Source organism: Python bivittatus, unplaced genomic scaffold (genome assembly GCF_059951505.1).
Source record: "Python bivittatus isolate LINGU-HERP-01145 unplaced genomic scaffold, Pbiv_v1 ctg000610_np1212, whole genome shotgun sequence".
Classification (NCBI taxonomy): Eukaryota; Metazoa; Chordata; class Lepidosauria; order Squamata; family Pythonidae; genus Python; species Python bivittatus.
In genome coordinates, this window is record NW_028277088.1 from 49,642,482 (window position 1) to 49,665,225 (window position 22,744).

Consider the following 22,744-nt stretch of genomic DNA (forward strand, 5'->3'; position numbering starts at 1 on the left):
CTTAAGTGGCCCTTCCAGTTCTACACTTCTGGTGTAGATAATAATATTCCTTGTAAATATTTATTGTAAAAGGACAGATAGGTAGATCTAACCTTCCAGGAGGATAGACTGTTGCAGAATTATCATACTTGGCTCTGCAACTGGAAAATGAGCAAATCTGGATCCCTAGACATGCTTGCCTACTCCCTGGAAAAAAATAGAACTCTGGAGCTACCCCAGTTGGTCTTTTGTGTTGTGTGTTTTTTGTTTTTATGGCGGAGTGACAATCTGCTTTCCTCTTGCCTTAGTGACAAGGCATGTTTGTCTCCATCCCAAATGGTGAATTAGTTACCATCTTTGTTTTTTCTCCCACTTCAGTGAGCTGCCTGCCTTTAAAAGATATTGAAACTCAGCATGTACATTTCTGCAATTCAGTGTTTGTTGCACTACTTGAGGGGGAAATCATTTTTATTTCTTTAATATTTCATTTTAAATAATTTTTGCAAAACTGCTCCGGAAGGAAATGAGTGGGTAGATATTAGTACAGCTATTAGCCAATCAAGGCTGTGCATCATTGCCTTCTGTTCCTATAGGCTGGTGTTTCTCAACCTTGGCAACTTTAAGATGTGTAGACTTCAACTCCCAGAATTCCCCCATTCGACTCCCATGCTGGCTGGAGAATTCTGGGAGTTGAGGTCTACACATTTTAAAGTTGCCAAGGTTGAAAAACACTGCTATAGGCAGAACTTCCCTTTTCTGAGTTTAGCCTTAGCAAATATGATAAAAATGGCTATGCTGCCAGCTCATTGTGTTCCTAGCATTTGCTTTTTATAAGCATGGTATTACATGAACTTTGTCCATTCCTAAGGTCTTCAGGGAGCCCTGTGTTTTCAATGAATTCAGTCCATTGTATCCAGATATTTACAAACTAGCATCACCTTGAAGCTTTCAATGAAAGGAATTACCATTGCAGAATTTCTGTTCGTAAGGAATACCATCTTTTGGATCAACACCCTGAGAGAGAAGGAAAAATTAGTGCATCTGAGACCATATCCAAACCAGGAGTCATTCCATTAATGTTTACATTTTCACTGGAATAGTTTTTTAGGTATTGTTCTAGCAACAAGACTAATGAAATAGAATTACAGCAGGAACATAGATTCTGTAGGCCTGCACATCCAACTAATAGTTGTTGTATCATGGGGGTGTGAGTGGGGTGCATGTGTCTACCTTATCATTATTTAAAGGCACAAATGAATCTGCCTATGTCATTTTCACCCAGATACTCCTTTCCCGGACTGTAAATTCATCTTGGCCTATTGTCAATTCCTTTTGTGATTTGGCAAAAAAGCTGAATGAAAACTTACATCCAATTTGTGTAAGACTTCATATATATGCATTTTGTATGTACTTTTCTTAGCATTATAGTTATAACACATTTTTATGTTACATTTCCATTTTTTTCATAAAATTGCAGCTAAGTTCTCAACAAAATTCTGAAAAATTTGGATTTCAGTGTATGAGTACATTCTAATTTGCATGCAGATTTGGGAAGTGGTCATTTGTTACATTAATAGAACAGGTTGTACAAAATTAATTTCCTCTTTACCCTGCTTAAGTCAAAAGCTTAAGGCTAATTAATTAAAATCAAAGTTGCTAAATGGATCACAAGAAATAAGTCAGGGCCCCATAAGAATAAGAGGGTCCCAACAGCTCCCTAGTAGAGAACCGGTGCATGGGAGAGCTCATTGAGTTTATTTATTGAAAGTGTTCTCATGTTATTGTCAGCTGCTCCTGAACTCTAAAATAAAGGTTACTGTAAGGCTGTTCCATCAACCCATATAAGTAGTAGCACACTGCTTGGAGTAAATTTCACACAACTAGTTCTGTGGCAGGACAGACCCACAGTGATGTTTATGAAAGAATTTAGTGCTTTTGTTATTCAAAATCCAGGGAAGCTCACATTTTCAAGAACCTATGAAGTAAATCAGAAGAAAGATAATTTTCAACTCACTGATATGCCATTACAGTTGGAATCTTCTTTTGCATCCCAGGTCTCAGGGCTAAAATGGAAAACAATTAAAATACAATTGCAATTAAAAAACAATTGCAAAACTCCATTAAACAGACACAGTCTTCTTTAAAAACAAAACTATGAAGATATAGTATAATATATTTGTTCTCCATCTTTCAGAACAGATAGAGAAACCAAGTAGTTGAAGAATTGCAGAGCCTCAACAAAAGTTCTCTTCTGAAAGAACAGGGGATATATGAAATGTATGAAATATAAGGTGGACACATAGATTCACATTCACTAAATAGCACTAATATAATCCTCTTAGTAGCATGAGAGGGTTACATTTAAACCCCATGAATCAAGTAATTTGCTACAGGTGTATCCCTGGAGCATATATATAGAGAGGCAATTCTATCTGGGGTCTATGTGTAATATGTGGAGATGATCACTTTGGGTAAGAGAATGAGTGGGGCTAAAGATTGAGCTGAATTATAACATGTTTTGGAAGCTAAGGAGAGTGCATTTTTATATACAGCTTCCACTAATTATGCACATTTGTTTTATTTTGATTCATAAAATTGCCTCAGAGAAATCAGAATACAACTTTGGAAGGATGATTTCCTCACTTCACATTTTCTTCAGAGGTATTTCTCCCTCATCCCTAACAGAAATCTCAGACATCATTCTTGGTTTGGAGATACCCCACCAATCAGAAACATTTTTTTTTTTGGTTTGTTTCAAAGTTAATGACAAAATAAAGGTCCCTCCTTTCTTAAGACTTGAAGATGGGCTGTCATCCCAGTAGATTATGAAGCAAAGCTTGTCAGCCTTTTTCCAAGCAATTGAAGAATGTATCAAAATGAGAGAGTTTCAAGGTATAGCTTAGCATTCCTATGATATTAAATATATTGCAAATGAAATAAATACAAGTTTACTAAGTGAATCTCTAAAATATTACTAAATGGGATAAATAATGTACTTTCAGTATCTGTACCATACTCTGTGTGGGTGTGTGCCTTCAAGCCAGTTTTTGACTCCTGGTGACTAGTCCCTGCAGTTTTCTTGGCAAGGTTTTTTGGTAGTGGTTTGCCATTGCCTCCTTCCTAGGGCTGAGAGAGAGAGACTGGGCCATGGTTACCCAGCTGGCTTTGTGCCTAAGGTAGGACTACAACTCACAATCTCTAGCCTGCTGCCTTAACCACTACACCAAACCAGATCTCATACCATACAGTACTTTAGATCTCTTTAATAACTGTTTGTTGTATCAAAAAGGTCTCTCTTTTTTTGAAGAAGGCTATTTGTTAAGAGTTAAGAATTATTCTGAAGTTCCAATTGATTTGTCAGCGACCATTTTATTACCATGTCCTCTGCTGGTTTTCATTCAGGTAGTTTTTATGTTTGTGTTTTAATTTGAATGTTTTCTGTTATCAATCTTTAAATCTTTTTGAGAAAAGGAGGGGATTAAAATGTGTCAATAAAATAAATAGATTTCCCTGAACGTTCTTGTATATTCCTGTTTTTCATGTCTTCCTCCTTTATCCTCAAAAAGATTTCAGGAATTGCTAACGAGAATCATTTGAGGTGGGGTGAGGTGGGGGGGGAATGCATAGGCATCTCTAAGATTAGATGTTGGGTAGCAGTAATGCAGGCAGCAGATATAACAGTGATCTGATTTAGCATTCTGCTACGCTCTTGATTATGTGTCACCATTGAATATAGCAAACCATTTGCAAGTCCTCCCAAATCACTTTTCTTAGAATAAAAAGGAATTTAGTATTTATCTGAAAAGGCATGATGACTCTAAAAGATGAGATTTTCTAATTTACCGTCTACCCGGGTACACAGCAGCATTTGTATCATCACAGTCTCGGCCTCTCCAGTAATACCCTCTCAAATTCTAATCAGGAAGAAAAGCAAAATGAGAGTGTTGTTTTGTTGCTTTTCCCCTTTAGGCATTAAACTTCTAAAATAAAAAGTCTAAGAAAAGGAAGAAAAAAGAGAGGCTGGCAAATCAAGTATCTTCCTCCCAGCTATCTTCAGAAAAATTACATATTGGTCATTCTGAAATTTTAATATTTTTTTGCAAATAACTTTGTTTCACTTTTATTAATAATTCAATAAATATGATGCCCCTTAGCAGAGTAATTTGCTTCTCTGGGCAATTTAACTTCATGACTAGATTTCCAAAAAGAAAACAGAGTAGTCATTATTCCCCTTCACCCAAAAGGAAACAGTATTTCAAGACTGTAAAGCACATGAAAGGAGAGGTTTTATGGATTTCACAAAATGCTGTTCTGAAAAATCATGTTGGCTTTACTTACCGGGTAAGTACTAAAGTGATCTCCATCAAGATCTACAAATGGGAACTGGTTCTTGAGTAGACTGAGGGGGGAAAAGCAGCATACAAATCATACACATTTTCTTTGTGAAGAGTATGCTATAAAGAGTTCCATTTCTCATTTTAGTATTCTGTCCATCTCTGTGCATAAGTACAGCCCTTGTACATGCAAGCAATCCGGGCTGTAATTAAAAGCACTTTTGGACTCCAGACTTAGTAATAAATTGAGAGCCCCCCTCCCCCACGATTATGGGCACCAAGATACCTTTTATACATACTTAGAATGATTTGGCTGGCAATCTAAAGCAAATTTCTTCACTTCTTTCTTCCTTGTCCCCCTCCCCCCCCCCCCCGACACCTATGGTACTGTGTCCTACCAAATTTTTCAGTAACCATTTGAACTATTCTCTTGCTTGTCTGCACTTAGCACAGAGCAGCACTGAGAGCCAAATACAACAAGGAACAACAGTTTCTGAAAACAATTTGAGATCCTGGCTACAAAAACCATTATTGTTGGTGGAGCAGAAGTGGAGGTGGGGAAACAAAGGTTTCTGATAACTAATTGCTTTGTCAGAGCCATTCACAACTGGGGGACAGGGGGCAAAATAGTGAGCACTGCTGCTTTGTATGTGCATTGTATGCATACATGTATGGATGTTTAGAAGGTGGGGTTTTGATACACTGTTGGCTCTCCATTGTGGACATGCCTGAGTTTGGTGCAGCTGCTCAGCATTTTACTTGTCTGAGAAAATGAACCCAGTATATTATCTCTTAGAATAAGCAAAGTCAACTTTTTCAGGCTGGTGAATACAATCATAATTTTGAAAGCACGTTGTCATGGCTCAGGACTCAGAATCTGAAACTGATCCTGAAGAAGCTGCTCCAGCTGAGCCTGTGGAATGACAGCCTCAGGAGGGGCAAATCCAGGAATCACAAGGCTGATCGAACGCAGGCACCACCTGAGCAGCTGGAGAAATCAGGTGAGGATGAGGTAAGGCTTCCCAGCCCCCACACCCAATGAGTAGAGAAGAGAAGAGAGCAGAGCAGAGATGGTCTATGAGGCTCCTTGCCAAGCAAGGGAGCAAAACTCTTGATTAGTGACAGCTGGCTGCAGCCTGATTTAAGAGGCAGCCCTGACCAATGTTCCCTTTGCTGGAAACAACCATCTGATCTCTGGCTCTTGTGTGACACCTGTGTGTGGATTCTGCCCATGAAATTCTGACCTTTGGATTGGCTAACAACCCTGACCCAGCTTGCTGAAACTTGGACTGAGTTTGGACTATTCTTCTGCGCATTCCTGTTAAAAAGCAAACCATTCAGGCAAGCGTCTGAGACTCTGTTTTGGTTTGCATGCTTTGACTGTTATCTCTTGACCTTAAGTAATCTGTGAGTTACCATAGCAACTATGTGAATCAGTATTTGAAACCTGAAGCAGGACACATGTTGCGGGCTTTCTCATTTCCTGCAAAATGTTCTCTTCCCATATAACTGTTTTTATTTTAAAAATTTTTTTAAAAATATTCTATGAGGCAGGACTGGGAGCCTGGCTAATACCTAGGAAAGTGTTCATGGAGGTATTAGGACAAAGCATAAAGTGATTTAAAAATATATAACTTTTAAAAATACATACAGTTTAGTTCTCTGGCACAGATTCCTCACAAAAGGAAGTGTACATATAAATGATAGTTCATGCATGTATTTCTGGAAGTTGAAAACAGATGATTAACTACTAGTAACTACATGTCATTTTGAACAAAAGCATTTAAACACTTTAATGATAACTGAATCTTTATAACAGCTTTCAAACTTCATAAATCTGCTTAAATTGTACCATTTTAGCAAAATTATTAAAGTCATATTAAATATCTTTAATAGTAGCCACTGACAAATATTAAAAGAATAAATTAGATTACTAAAAAGAAGAATGTCCACTTTTTTATAATGGAGACATTTTAGATACATTTATATCAAAAGAGTTTTAAGTAAGATAAAATAATAAAGTATAACTTATTACTTACAGTCAACATCCAAAACTGTTATATGGTACAGTAAAAACCCAATATTAGATTAAAAATAAACTAGTTAATAACATGTAAAAATTCCTATAAAGTACAGGAAATTCAATTTATCAATTCTAGTACTAGACCCAAGTTGTCCTTAAGGACAACATCATTGATTAAACCAGAGGACTGTAACAGACATTCAGTCTAGACACTTTGCCACTTGTGGGAGTGCAAACAAAATATTGTTGTCTATAGTGACTAGCTATAGTTTTCCTGGAAAATGCCAGGAATGAAACCTGAGATTTCTCCATATGGTCTGTATGCTCCATCACTGACCTACAGCCCATCCTCATGAGTTCTCTGCTCTACATACATGTCCATATTCACATTGCAACTGTTAAGGGGCAAAAGAAGAAAAGCATCTTCTGATGGGATACTTGCTGAGAACCCTAAGAATGGGGTTCAGAGTACTGCTGTGGTAGACAACCCTGAAATCTCCAATCATTGCACAGCAACAAGCCAGAAAAAAACATCCCTTCCATTGCTTATAATGAAAAGGAAAGTATTTATATCAGATCTTAAGCTCTGGGGCATGTTGGAGAGCTGGTCTTGTTTAAGATGATTAGAATCCTTAATGTCTCGTATGCTGCTTTTTCATGGCTCCTTTTTAAAGCTGGAGTTTCCAGTGTCAGAAAAATGTCCTCATATGCTAAGCGGGTAGTCAGAAATAGGAAGGGAGAAGAAGAAAACTTCTGGTTTCCATACCCCACCCTCTTAAACCAGTCACCTGTTCACTGAATGCTCTGATATGGAGAAAGAGGCATGGCAAGTGGGTGGGCTGGGAGACAGCAGGACTCTATTGGACTGCTTTATTTCCCTGGGGATGGGGTGTTCTGCACAGGGAAACCAAAGGATTTTTTGATCTGTGAAACCACTATCTCAGAAGCCTTAAGGACTGCCCTTAAGATATGAATTATATAAATGATATTGCAATTTGTGCCAGAACAGCAGGTAATAATACTTAACAGAAACATAGTGCTCACATTCCTTCTTCTGCTTCTACATCTGAGTTGAAAATGTTTATTTACAGAACAGGTCGTCACCGGGTTAAGAATGTCCGGGTTGCAGACGACACATAGTTAAGAAAGCCTATTGTAGCCAAATCTGAGTTAAATACACAGTGACTCAAGTAAAATACACAGTGGTTTGAATTACACAATACTACTTATACAGTATTATACAATAATACTGTTCTGGTTTACATACAAATTCAACTTAAGGACAGACCTTGAAAATGGAACTCGCTCTTAAACTGGGGACTACCAGTATATGGTTTATTGTCCTGGCATCAACGTTCAGCATTAACCCAGCGACTAATTAGAAACCTTGGTTTTCAGCTTTGTGACTAACATCAGAACAATAACTTGAAAAGAATATTCTTTTGCAAGCAGCTAAACGTTTGCTCCGCAATTAAATACGAAGAGAAAATCGGAAGCAACATATATAGCTTAGCTGAAACATTAAACTAAGTGTTTAGGAAGGAATTGGCTTTGTTTCTTTGTTGCTAGGTAAAATATTCCTGGATTTCAAACAGCCTCTTACAGTACAGTTTTTTTCCCAAGCACATTTCAGTTTTAAGGGATCTGCCAAACATTTATATGTGAAAATGAAAGACAAGAATTTAAAAGCACAGGAAATCCTATTATATCAAAAACAGACCACTGCTCTGCCTAGTTCAGTGTTGTCTACTGAGAGGCAGAAGCTGCAGAGGGACGTAGGAGTTTCCCCAGCCCTACCTATACACATCAGTCTTTCTGCATGAAAGTATTGTTGAGTTATGGCTCAATCCACAAACCCATCAGTCCATAGCCAGGGATCATGGTCATGGATCAGTTATTCAAGAAAGCTTTTCTTGATGTACTGCTAAGACTAGAGTCAAAAGGAGAAGAAGGAGAACAGCAACTCCAGGGTTCTTTGCTCAGATGTACTGCTTGTAAAATGGCAACTCTTTCATATTTTTCAGAGTTTGGTTTCCTATGATTAAATTTGTTGGCATTTGTGCAATTTCTCTTGTGCTTGATATATATATTTTCTCTCAGGGCTCCTTTTCTGTCTCTTTGTGCTGTTACTCATTTTATTCTTAACAATTTGATTTTTTTCTTCATATAGGAATAAAAGGAGTTTTTTTATCTCACTTAATGCTCATTCAAGATGATTTATGTATATTTTGAATTCATCTGGCTTCAGAATTAACCAATTGTAATTACAATCAAAATGAAAAATATGCTTTGATGCAATTCCTCACCTGGCTTCCAGTTGTAAACATTTCTTTTGATTTCTTTATGGCTACATTAAACCCTTCCTAGAACAATAAAAGTAAAAGAGAGCCATTTATAATCCAGCAGGTTATTTCTACTCATAGTCTCAGATAACATGCATCTCTTAGGATTTGTAGCAGAAAATATTTGACTATACTTCATCAATTATTTATGAGTTCACCATCACTTGTCTGTTTGCCAATCTATAATAATCCTTCTGTAAATGTTCATTTACGTAAGGTTTTGTTCATTTTCTTGCAAGGATTATACATTTGTTTAGGGCTTGATTCATATCCCATGGACGCTTGGCTAACAGATATCTGCTGGGAAGTGTTCAACTCAGGCATCTTTCAAACTAGAAACCACTGAAGAAAAACAGACCTCTGTTTTACAGGATCACCTAAAATCCAACAGATATGTTCAGCCCTCTTTGAATAGACAACCTCAGCATGCATTCAAGGTGCTGATTATTACCTTTAAAGCCCTATATGGCATAGGACCAGGTTACTTAAGGGACTGTCTTCTCCCAAGAATATCTGCCTGCCCCACAGGGTGTGTTCCAGGTTCCTTCTTTTAAATCTTGACATCTTATGGGTGGAGAGTCAGTTTGGTGTAGTGATTTAGCATTGGGCTAGAAACCAAGAGACTGAGTTCTAGTCCTGCCTTAAGCATGAAGCCAGCTGGGTGACCTTGGGTCAGTCACACATTCTCAGTCCTAGGAAGAAAGTAGTGGCAAACCACTTCCAAAGCACCTTGCCAAGAAAACTGCAGGGAATTGAGGGTTCTGCGCAGTATCTTAGCTGTTCTTAGCACTGCACTCTTCTGGACAGAGAGGTCTGATGTTGTTCCTGGGATCTGCTGGAACCATTCTCCCAGCTTAGGAGTCACAGCCCCAAGTGCTCCTACCACCACTGGGACCACTTTGGCCTTTACTTCCTACATCGTCTCTAGTTCTTCCTTCGGGCCCTGGTACTTTTCCAGCTTTTCATACTCATATCATTCTTATCATTCTCATACTATCAGTCATACATCATTCTATCATTTATACATACATCTTATAGGACATAGGAAGTGTGCCTTTTCTGTGGTTGCCTCTGTTCTCTGGAATTATCTCCCTCCTGATATATGACAGCTTCAACTCTTCTTGCCTTTGAGAAAGCAATTAAGATCTGGCTCTTCCCCCAGGCATTAGGGGTCAGTTGAATGGGAGTCCCTCTGTGGTTGTTTTATTATGTGCTTGGCCACCATTTTACATTTTGTACCTTGTATTTATATATTATCTGTTTATTGTTATATGGTTTTCTTTGTTTTTTTTTCTTTTTGATTTATTATGTGTTTACATTGTACACTGCCCAGACTCACATGGTTAGAGTTGGGTGGCCTTATAAATCTTAAAAATAAACAGACAAACAAATCATTCACTAATTTATAAAGACTTTTAGTCTATCTTGTGGCATGAAAGGAAGTTGCTGTTTGATTCAGTTAGACCCACTGAATACACATACTTTTGTGGGGGTGCTTTCAAGTCAGTGTTGACTCCTGGCAACTGCCTGGACTAGTCCCTAAAGTTTTCTTGCGAGGTTTTTCAAAAGTGATTTACCATTGCCTCCTTCCTCACTGTCTTCCAGTTTTTAGCCTGGTGCCTTAACCACTACACTAAACTGGCTCTCACACATACAATTTGCACAGTTAAAATGATATCTTGATTGATCATTTATGTTCCATCAAATTGTTTTTGACTCCTAGCATCCACATACATAGATTTTCTCCATGATGAAAGTGTTGTCTTACCAATGTAAAATTTAGAAATCCTAGTTTCAGCTCTAGATAAGAACAGGACTTGTACTAGGTGCTACCCAGAGGACTTGAGAAGCTGGACAAACTGATATTGTAACTGTATAAGAAGCAGGCTTGAATGGTTCTCAGCTGCATGGGATTCAAAAGTCACTGTTGCATTGAGATATAGGCCTTGTTCTAGCTCTACTCACTACTTTTGAACAAAGGCTGAATGAAAGATCTCCATTCCTATATTACAGAAATAGAGCAATATTCTTCAAATACTTAGTTCTGTTCAATAGCTTAGCAGCTATTTTGAACCAGGTTTTAATACACTTTAATACAGTTTTAAAATCTACATCGGTGTTTCTCAATCTTAGTTTGGCTGGGGAATTCTGAAAGTTGAAGTCTACATACCTTAAAGTTGCTGAGATTCAGAAACACTGATCTACAAGTTCCTGAATCTCACATGGCCTGTAAAATTATTGTAATGAAAATATTACAACCAAAGTAAAAAGAGCCTGATTTAATTGTGGCTTTGCATGGTGTAGGATGCATAAAATGCCATGAAAATTGGCCAGTCTTTGTGGTTTATTCAATGAACCCTGGTTAAAATAAGCTATTACTTAGTAGGAGCCCTGAATTGGCATATGGTAGGCTTCCCATTTATGTAAGTGGTTGCTGCCTTTCCAAATATTTTGTTTTCCTGGAGAGATCAGTGAATGAAGTTAGGGTGAAATTGGGCGGCTCATGTATATGAAAGCTGACATGTCTGGTAAACAAAGCTCTGTTATCCTGGCAAAGATGTGATATTTCCAGACAGAAATGCTAATTACTGGTATTTTACATTTTACTGACAAGCTAGTAAAAGAACAACTAGCTTGCAATTTTAATTTTGTATGTTTCATATAATGTTCAAAAAGGAACCTGCATAGGACAATTATAAAACTGAGGGGTGCAGAAAGAGTTTATGTCACTCTCCCAGAGATACATATTATTTTTCCAATGTCCTACTAGTTACTTAAGTCAGAAAGTACAACTAGTTGCATTAGGGTTCCTCCCCTTTCTCCAAATTGAAAGTCATATTTGAAACAGAGGGAGCCATCTTTTTCTAGTTAGAACCTCTTGAGCACTGATAGATCCCACATGAGGCCTCCTCGTGATTATCTGACATTGCCAAAGGGATGGGAATGAAAAATTTCAGCCCATTTTTCATCATTTTTGGGCTTTTGGAAGAGTTGAACGTTTCACCTCCCAGAGGCCTTTTTGCTTTCATCCCATTTATTTAATATTTTTTAGACAAAATCTTGGGAGGCTTCAGATGCCACAGTGGGGTGCTGGGTTGTGACATAATCAATGCATGCATTTGTTACTAATGATTAGGACAACATCATTTCATCATTTATTTAGATTTATGACCCATGATATCCAGACAGCTTCCAAAACAAAATCCCAATAAAATTAAACATTAAGATGTTTTTACTAAACATTAAATTAAAAAAAAATAAAGCCAAATTTAATTTGCAGGAAATGCCAGGATAAACAGGTAAATCTTTAGCTGTTTTCTAAAAATCCAAAGGAAGAGAACCTGCCACAGGTCCACTAGAAATCTATTCCCAAGGTGCTGGAATAAGGTCAGCTGAAGGAAATGTACCTCTTGCATAGGTGGGACCATCAGCAAGTCTTGCCCCATGAGATCTTGGACCCACTTAGGGTTTTATGTATAAGCATCAGCATCTTTCATTTGGCCCAGTACTTTACCGGCACCCGCAATAGTATTCACAGAACAGAATAATGGGTTCATCTTCCAAACCCACATACTGTCCTGGCCACAGCACTCTGCATCAGTGTAACAAGTGGACTGTCTTTAAGGGCTGCCTCATGTACAGTGCATTTATAATGTTCCAGCTGAGAGGTCACCAGCACATGTATCTCAGACTATCTTTATCCAGAAATGGCCAAAGACTCAGCAGAGAAGCTGTGGGAGGAATGTCTGGTCAATGAATACATGTGCCTCCAGTGTCAATTCAATATCAGAGAACACCTCCAAAGCCAATGTATAGTTCTATAAGGGGAGAGTTACCCCACCCAGCATGAGGCTAAAGCATTAATATTTGCTGGATCTATTTGAGGGTGAAATATTAAACCATAGTAGGCCAACAGGATTTACTTTGAAGTAGCAAAAGGATTCATTTTTAATCTGTGTATGTCTCTAGGATCTTGTCAACGGCTCCACTGGTTTGAAAAAATTGCCATTCAATTTGTCTAGAAAGCTCTTCTAACTCCACTTTGAAGCAAATATGATCTTTTTATATTCAACCATTTCATCTAGCAACTTGATCATGCCCACCTATAGTTAGCACTTTCCAGTGAAAAAGCAAGTCTCTGCAGATAAAATGCTCACCAATTTACTATTCAACTGCATGCAAAGAGTCTTGGCCCAAATGTTGTTTGCATAGTGGAATAATGGAATCTAATCTCATTGTATCTCAACTGCATATGAAGCTATCTAGGAGTGTCACCTTTTATTTTCAAGACAGGATGAACTGTTACTACCTTTTACCTTGACATTTTCTGCATGGCATGCAGAAATCCACTAAGCACATTCTTACTTTCTTGTGTGTGTGTAAAGAGAGAGAGACCTGTCTTTGCAGCCTGTTGTATATTTTTAAATGCTCTTTTTAAAAAAATCAATACTATAAGGACATAAAGCTAACATACTTGGTATATAGTCGCTTCTGAAGAGAAAGTATACTTTCAACAGTTTGCCTTCAAATAGCACAATAATATTTGCTTTGATTATGAAACCATAACGGGGACATGGCATTGTTTTCTCGAAATAGGGCAGGCAAACTCACAAAGTTGTGTAAAGACAAGAAAATGTGTTTGTTCTTTTGTTGTATCTTTTTGCAGAATGATAATTTACTTCCTGCTACCCCATATACACATTTTCTTAGATTCCAACCACTTCTGCTACATTTTTCCAAATATAAAGCTTTTTGTCAATATCCAGTTCTATTAAGCATTGTCTACACTTGCTGAAGACAACATAATCTTTCATGTAATCAATACAATTGCATTCCTCTTGTCAAAGTGTAGCCTGTGTGAGGCATCTAATGGAGTATATCTGTCCTTTTTCTTCCATTTTTCCACCTTCCTTTCCCCCCCCCCCCCCATTGCTAAAAGAAAATGCTCTGCTGGTTAAAGATGTTAGGAATTGTAGTTCAATACAAATGAAGGAAAAATGCTGTGGAAGGCTGGTAAAAGTAATTAATAGAGGAAAATATACTGCAATATAAATTAATTCTGTTACAATCATAAACATTTTTATGTATAGTCCCAAATGAATACAACTAAAATAAGTCTGCCTGTTCTGTAATTATGACATGCTACTATTTAGAACTGTGACATTGTTGCTAGTTTTCAGTCCACCATGTGTATGTTTAGTAGTTAAACTAAACATTTATATTTTATTTTAATGAAATTATAAATTGAAGGAAAAAGCATATTTTTCCAGCCAACAAAAACAACTAAGGCAGTTGTGTGTCCTTATGATTTATTGCTGGGTTTCTCAGATAAGCTATCCTTGCATTCCAATGTCAGTATTATTTGAGAAAAGAGGAGGAAAATTCAGTACAATAATGCAATCTGAGTATGTCCTAGTACTTCCTAGTTGGAGGAATGCAAGCAACAGATAGCAGGCTTGCAAGGTAGTCTCTAGATTAAAGATCCTAGCCTATATAGAGCAGTAGGAACACGATTACAGTGAAATTTTGTTTTGGTTCTACTTGTGGCATACAGGCCCAAATGTGCCAGAACTGATTGGTCTGTCCTTAACACCAGCAGAGAAAGCTGAACATGGCACAGGTATGACTAAAAGCTGATAACACAGTCTATTCATTTTCTATCTTAACTAAAAAGCATTATGCCAAAGATTTGATTGACCCAAGCCATGATGGGTGGTGAAGGTAAATAACTATGGGACCACCTGTTGATGATATTGGAGCATGGAAAATATGTTTTTGGGACTATTAAGAGGTAACTAGTAAACAACATGAATTAACAAATGAAATGAAAGAAAAGAAAATTTGTTGTGTATTTATGAAACTAAGAGAACAGGGAAGGATGTAAAAGTCAAATTTATTTAATTTATTTATATATCAAGTGTATGTGGCTGCCATCTCACAAAAAGTAACTATGCGTGGCGTACGTGAGGTTAGCATGATCTAATGGGGTGAAGTTAATGAACATAAGCAAAGAGGTGAAGGTATGGATTTCATTAGGAAAAAAAGGCCGAAAATGTATGTCAGAAAATATGAATTGGTGTCATATAGATTGTTGTGTGTGCATGTGAAAATAGGAATTCATAGGTTCATGATAGTTACATGTTATGCTCCAGTGAATGGTGGTAATGGAAACTAGGGAGGAGTTTTGAAGAAATCTTGGGCAACTTTCTGAATTAATGCGATCTAATAGAAAACATTGTTTTATTAGGTGATAGGAGTGGATGGGTGGGGCTGAGGCAAGAGATTACAGAGAAAGTTATTGTGCCATTTGGATACTTGAGAATGAATGAGAATGGTGATTGTTTAGTGAGTATCTACCTACTTAGAAAACTGTTTCAAATCTGTCAAATCATATATACACATAGCAAAGGTAGGATCTGAAATTGATTTGATTGCTTATCATGAAAGATTGAGAAAATAAGTGAAGAATACAACAGTGATGATAGGTTCTGAATGTGGTTCTGAATTTTTTGGTAGTGTCAAGAATAGATCTTGGGTTGAACTGGAGGAAAAGGAAAGAAGTGAAAGAAATGAGAAAGTAGAATGACTGCAGGAAGAAAAAGTATGAATCTTATATGGAAAAATATTGATAGGTTAACCTCTGAACCTAATGAATAGAAAATAGATGTAAGAACAGAGGCTGGAAAGAAAGTATGAAAAAGGCTGCTTTTCAAAAGATGAAATGAAAAGGCAGTGGATGTGAAAAAATGAATATATCCAAATGTTTGCTGCAAAACATGATGTGTATAGAAAGAAAAAGCTAGTTGCAAAGAATGTAGTCAAAAGGATAAAGGAATGACTAAGATTGACAGAAGTAGCAGTAACATGGAGCAATTTTGATGGACAATTGTTTTGGAAGTGGATAAAGGTGGCTGCCCAAGGAGCCTCCAACAGAATGAATAGAATTAAAAATAAATGCAATGAAATGATTTGGGATAAATCTGAAGTGAGGGAATGCTGGCAGGAGAATTTGGAGATTTGTATGGGAATGATAGCGATATGTCAAAGAGCAGAATGCAAATGAAGGCAGTAAATGTAAGTGCCCAAGAAAAATGGATGAAATCATAAATGTTGTGAGAATTTTGAAAAAATGGTAATGCTACAGATGTAGAAAGTGCAACTGGAGAAATGTTAAAATACAGGTGTATTTTGTTGATGAAGCATCTGTGTGGTTTATTTAATGCCTATGCTTGATAATTGGAAGGATGACACTATTGTTCTGTTATAAAAAAGGAAATGTAGTGAGTGCAAAAACTGCAGGGAAATTAGTTTAAGTGTACCTGTGAAAGTAGTTGACATATTAAGATGGAAAGGACATGAGAAGTGACCATCAGTAAGATGTGGGAAGTGCAGTGCCGTGCAGACCAGATTTTTGCTCTTCAGTAGGTCATGGGCAATTTTCTAAATATGAGAAGAAAGTTAATTGTTTGCTAATTCAGAAACACTCATGATAAACTGAATAGGCTTGAATTGTAGAATGTTTTGAGTGAAGTTGGAGTTGAAAGTTGGTTGCTGAATGTGATAAAAGTGATATACTGTATGATGGAACTAAAGCACATATGAGAATAACTGGAGGGCTGAGCAAATGATTCAGTACTGTGCAGGATGTAAGGCACAATGTATGATGCCCCCTTGGTTGTTTAACATATTTATGCATACATGTATTAGGAATGCTTGTGTTGAGATCACAGGTGTGTTGGTAAGGGTCATGAATTGCATGTATTTTCTATGCAGACTATGCTGAATTTTTGGATGTGACCCTGAAAGATTTGCAACCAGAATTCGATAGCTAGTATCTGGCTAACAAGGAAGTATGGATCTGAAAAAAAATATATCAGAATTTATATCCATATTTGGAAATAAATTCCTTTGAATTCAGTCAGACTTTCTTGACTTCTTATGTATCGAGTTACACTGATTCTCACATTATTACTTTATCTAATACTCAGTTACAAAATACAGATATGTAATGGAGTTTCACTGGCTTATTTTAAATTTTGCTTAGGGCTTCCACCTTCCTTCCCCAATAGTTGCAATTTTTAAAGGATGACAAGAAATACATTTTTGTCCCCATGTTTAACACCTAATGGAATCAGGGAGAAATTGGAGTGAGTTGTCATTAAACTGCTCAGCATTCTAGGTCTGTATTCTCCTTATTACTATAGCTGTACAGCTCAGTAGCCAAAACCCTTGGGATATTTCACAAAAAAAGATAAAGCCACAAAATTCAAGAATAAAACATAATTTAATTGAAAGTAAATAAATAAAACTTCCATAGCAGGAAAGAAACCTGGTCAGCAAAGAAGAAAAGCTCTTCAAGGAGCTAAAAAGGACTAACACAACATTTGCATATCATCAAATAGCACCTTTCACATTCATCAGCTGCAATCTGTCTTAGATTGGTGTCAATCCCTTCATTATCATTCATGTACTACATGCAGATCATTCAGAGATATAACTCTGATCAATCTTGTTCAATCTAGAGGCCCCTGTATTGAACTATACTTCTCAGAGTCCTTCTTTTACTGGGAATTCTTGGAGCAGTAGTTCCAACACATCTTGGGTTGTCCATGTTGGGAAAAAACTGCATTATACTGTTGACTGGATCTATTGGACTGAACATATTGATTCTTAAACAGTTTTACTGGGTACAAATCTATTTCCAAGCCCAATTTTAACGTAGATTAATGTATGACTTTGGAATTTGGCATCTAAAATGCCACCTATACACATATAAACCTCCTCAAGTAGTAAGCTGAGCTTCTCTATATGCTCCTATTACCTGAAATCAAGCTAGCACGGAAAGTTCGTATCTTGCCTTCTGCCTTTTAATTATACATTCCAATTGAGTAGAATATTGGCTGATGAAGTAGGATAAAAATGTGCGTGTTGACTTGTGATTAGACTGTATTTTAATATCTCCCTGGTGGATATATTTATGAATTTTGTATTTTTAATGAGCTTGGTGTTTTAATCTTACATGGATCATATGCTTTTAATAAGAGCATGCATTTGTGTCTCATACATAAATCAAAGTGGATATTTAACATATTTCATTTCCTGAACATTCTTTTGGTCATATTTAGGGACACTAAATTTGATGCACTTTAAATATGAAGTAGAGGATCACCTCCAAAAACTTTACTCTGTTTCAATTTTTCCTACATATGGGTCTTTAAATGTTTAGGGGTGGGTCCCTAGACTGGCAAGTAAGAGAGCCTCTATAAATATCAGTGACGGCAGGTACATATTTTTGGGTATTGATAAAAGGATCTCAAGAGTCCTTTTTTGGTACTAAAATATGGCTGAATATGCTTCATATTTTGATCATAGTTTTATATGTATTCTGCAATTATCTGCAGAGGAAGGCCAAATGGCAAACAGCATCATACAAGAACAAATACAATGTCAAGTACCATCATCTCTATTATCCATGCTATACTGGATAGCCAGACTGACGACTTCTTTCCATCACCCTTTGCTTTGGCATAAACTTACATTCCACCAGTCATAAAGATTAAGGGAATTATTTCTTACATCAATTGCCAGCAACTGTTCCACCTTGTTTGGTGGGAACATTGCTCCTCAGTTACATAAATGGAAGATATAACTTGTCCATTTCAGTCTTTCATTCCTATAGTGCTTTGTAAATATAGCTACAGTAGAAGCATAATGCCTTGGTTAGCAATCTCATGAAAAACAGACCCTTTTTAAACTGGGAAGTAATACACATGCATACATGCGCAACTATAAACATAAAATCTATACATCATGCACTGCAGGAGAGACATGGAACAACAACAACAACAAAAATGGCCATGGATCTGCTTCTGCAGCATATGAGCGAATTTAGCAGAGCAACAATAACTCTGCAACAATCTTGGGTATCAAAGAGTACTTGCTGGCTTGTTCTCATGACCTGTATAATAATAAGTAGATGGATTTGTCTGCCATGCCATGCGCAATTGTTTACAGATTAAACAGAATTTTATACCACATTATTTGCTGCTACCTCCTCATTGTTGTTGTCTTCACATCCTCTCCTCCTCCTCCTCCTCCTCCTCCTCCTCCTCCTCCTTTTAGGACCTTGCTTTATTTTATTCTATTTAACATTTCCATGCTGGGTAGAAGGGCTGATTCTGTCAAATGCCATGTCAAAGTCTAAGAATAAATTAAAATGGCTGTAGGATCTCTCTATCCAAAAGCAAAAGCAGAAGAATAAAAATTCCTCTTACATGATTTATATTCCTAGTAATTTGGATGAGCTTGTAGTATAACAACAAAATTAATGTGTTTTTTTTAAATTTCCAGATGTTGTATCCATTCTCCAAATTTTACTTATGTATCATTATATGTGTTTATGAGCCACAGAGGTTTAATTCCACTATAATGATCAAGCCAAGCTGTTCTTAAGAATTGTTTTTTTCTGGATCAGATTGAAGTCAATTACAATAAGCTACCATTTACTTCCAGGAAACTCATGAATGATGTATAAAAGTGACTGCCTCCTCTTGTTGAGATCTATTATTTCTGAACATGGAATTTCCATGTAGTAGTTACCAATAAGAAGCTGTTGATTTAGAGCTCCTTTTTAAAAGCGATTCAGCAATGCAGCAGTGATCCTGATCTTTCTTTCATCTTTGCTGATCTGAGAAGGTTCAACATTCTCAAAATTATGGACATTATCCCATCTCTTTTCAAATGGAGGCCTTGTTAAATAGAATGGATAATTAACTGTCTATAGAATAAAATAGTCAGTGTCCTATATGTCGGGCAGAGTGACAATCACAAACACTCCTGTTTGTGCAGAGCGCAGCAAAAACTCCAGGAAAATATTAGCCATGAAAGCAAACACAATGCAATATCCATTTCTTGTTTCCCAAAGAAATCCAGTCAGAAAATATATACTAACTGGTGTTTATTGATAAAAATGCAAAATTCCATAAAATGTAAATATCATACAAAATATAAAGAAAAGCACATCTTCCCATGTAATGTAGCATCCAAGACTTATTAGCAACACAAGCTTAACAAAATCTCTAGCTACAAACTCTTATAGAAGAGGTACACTACTTGGTACTTTGTTACAACTACGTACCCCATAAAAACTACATAGTGGCTAACACTAAAACAACTAACAACTACTCAGAGAGGCTGCACATTTTCCTCTCCTTGTATTCTATGTATTCTATGCCACCCTCACTGGGTAACTAGCATACACACGCCAATAGGTGGCAGTAAATAGCACAATACACAGCACACAATAACAGGGGTTTTTCACATGATCTCTATAGCCAAAATATTATTTGTTATTGTTGTAAAGATAACGGGATGAATCCTTTCCCATGAGAAAGAAAATCCTGACACTATAAAGGAAATGTCCTTTACCAGATCCAGTAGCACATAGATGCAAGGAAAATAGGTATCAAAAGAACTAGCAGAGGTGAACCAGACCTTTAATCACTCTTTTGAGCAATTCAACCCATACTGTATTTTCAGGCTCCTGATACTAATCTGAGCACACAGTTTATCCCTACAATTGGCCCTACAATTTACTCTCCTCAGGACAATTTGTCACCGAGCAATTCTCAGCAATACAAAAGACATTTTGAATGAACTACTTTTTGTCCTTCAGTTTTTAAAAATAAGATAGTGGCTGGTGACAGATATTGTGATAAACTACAGTACATATTATGTGGTTTGTTTGTGACGCTTAACACAACATGTGAACCCAACTCTCTGACTTATACGTAATAGTTCATTATATGTAAATCAGGCTACTATTGCTGGTTCCACAAATCAGGCTACTATTGCTGGTTCCACTATTGCTGGTTCCACAAAGCATGCAAGAGACCAGAGTTTGTATATTTGATTGATCATTACTGCTATTAAGCAACCTGAGTTTATCTAACCTTTAGCCTACTTAATCACATAGGGATGTTTTAAGGATTAATTAGGGATAAAATATGTGCATCACTCACATGTTGGAGTAAGCATGGGATACAGTTAAAATGACTTGACATAGATATGATTATGGAATGAGCAAGAGTACTGTGGCAACACTGAGGAAGATAACCAATTAGATGTTGATTGATTGCTGGCTTAATCAACCAGGGAGTTATTCACATATTTAAATTTAGTCATTGATCCATCAGTGAGTTTGAGAGTCATAGAGAAGTCACTCCATAGATTCTGTCCTCTCTAGATAAAATATTTTCAAAAAGGAATTAAATGATACCTTCTCCTATTTTAAACTTAAGTGAAACTCACCTTAGGAGGAGGGTATAGATGACAGTATGGTTGGCCTGCCTTCTTCTTACATACGTGAATGAAATGGCATACCACATCCGCATTTATTTTGGCTTCTATCCTAAAAGAAAAGGCTAGTTTTTATTGTCAGGTATTAGAATATAGCAGTTCCTTATCAGTGAAAAGATACATTTTGTATATACTAAATTCAACCTATTTTACAATAGACCAATTTGATCTTAAGCTAATGTTTCTTTCTTGGAACTTCTGTCCTGGATTCTGCTCTCTTTAATGAATTCCACCATCAGTTACATCAGTTGTGTTCCTTTTAGCAAATTATACATAAAACAAGGATTAAATTATGACTGATAATTAAATTGGAAGATCTCTGCTCAGTGAAATGCCCTTGTAACTGAGAACTTATTAAATCCAGGTTTCTTTTTACTGTGATTTGTTGTTAAATATGTATATTTTTTTAATTGACTAATTGATTATATGCCATTAAGTCAGTGTTAACTCTTAGCCACCACTGAGATGGATTTTCTTCAGGATTAAAGATATATGGAGGAACCATTTTATCTTTAGGTTCCATAAAACCTATAAAAAAATCTCTACATAACCATAGAGCTTAAATGTCTTTAATTTTTATTGAAAGGATATTACGTTAGTTTTCAAAACGTTGAAGTGCCAACATTAAAAGTGGGAACAAAAGTGGGTTTATTAAAGGTGGGAACAAAGTAAAGCTGCATAAATCTACCACCTAAGTAGTTGAGCTAGAATAGTTTTACAAGGATGATCAGTAATTCCATGATTTAACATAACACTTTTACTCTCATTTGGCTTTCATTTGGTGACCTTGGCTTTCTGTATCTTCCAATGGGTTGAAAGATCCTCAAACCTGCACAAGTTTTGCACATCCACATATTAAACCTCTGTTCCTACACAGCTTCTTTTTTGGTTTTAAGGGCTCATTTTAATAGGACCATGAGCCATATGAATTTTGGAGGAACGGTGTTCCAGAATGGGGATCTTGGAGCATAGTTCTCAACTGTTAGACTGAATTGCTTTTAGAGTAGTTACAGCTTTATAAGTACAAAAACTGTGCACTATACAGCAACAGTCTACTAGATAGATTTATTGGACTGGATCCATACTAGGTGTAAGCACAGGTGAGAATTTCCATAAGAAATCTTGGGATGTACCTTTAACATATCAGTCCAATTCAGAACAAAGCCATATAGTAACCTATGCCTAAGATGATGTTGACCTACACTGTGGTGGGAGTAGGATTTCAACCAGTGTCTTATCAGTGACAAAACTTAGACTGAGACTAGTCAGTGACTGGATCCTTGTTCTAAGCCATGCTAATTATGTGACTGTAACCAATAAAATGGCTTGCTGCCATTTGTAACACATTTTAATCTGTGCAGAGTTATTGCCATCAGTTCTTATACAGGTATCAGGTTTTGTACTTAATACTGCTGGTGCAAAGTGATTGATAGAGAGATGAGATAGAGTTCAAATTTACAGGCTGCCTGATTCCACTGTGACTCTGGGCAGTGGGAATATACAATGTCTATAAAAATGCAATCCACACAATACAAAAAGAAAAGTCTGGAAAAAAAAAACCCCAATCATCTCATAGATCAAACAACTCCCAAAAGGCCCACCACCCATACTAGCCCAAGGCCTGGGAAAAGAGCAAACTCTTAGGTTCTTGTCTAAGTAAGGGCAGAGCAGAGGGCTGTATGAATCTTGGCAGGAATGTCATGTCAAAG

At 36.8% G+C, this 22,744-nt stretch overlaps 1 protein-coding gene across 1 annotated transcript in view; it reads right to left on the bottom strand.

Annotated features, from left to right (window-relative positions):
- AOAH (acyloxyacyl hydrolase) overlaps nucleotides 1-22,744 on the bottom strand; it is an 89,992-nt gene that overhangs the window by 43,021 nt on the left and 24,227 nt on the right. Inside the window, exons 5-11 of the mRNA XM_088149981.1 lie at nucleotides 20,988-21,087; nucleotides 8,643-8,699; nucleotides 5,965-6,035; nucleotides 4,318-4,378; nucleotides 3,823-3,893; nucleotides 1,994-2,042; nucleotides 945-993 (exon numbers count right to left, since the gene is read on the bottom strand). Coding sequence (XP_088006107.1) covers nucleotides 945-993; nucleotides 1,994-2,042; nucleotides 3,823-3,893; nucleotides 4,318-4,378; nucleotides 5,965-6,035; nucleotides 8,643-8,699; nucleotides 20,988-21,087 — 458 coding nt within the window. The remainder of the gene's footprint in view (nucleotides 1-944; nucleotides 994-1,993; nucleotides 2,043-3,822; nucleotides 3,894-4,317; nucleotides 4,379-5,964; nucleotides 6,036-8,642; nucleotides 8,700-20,987; nucleotides 21,088-22,744) is intronic.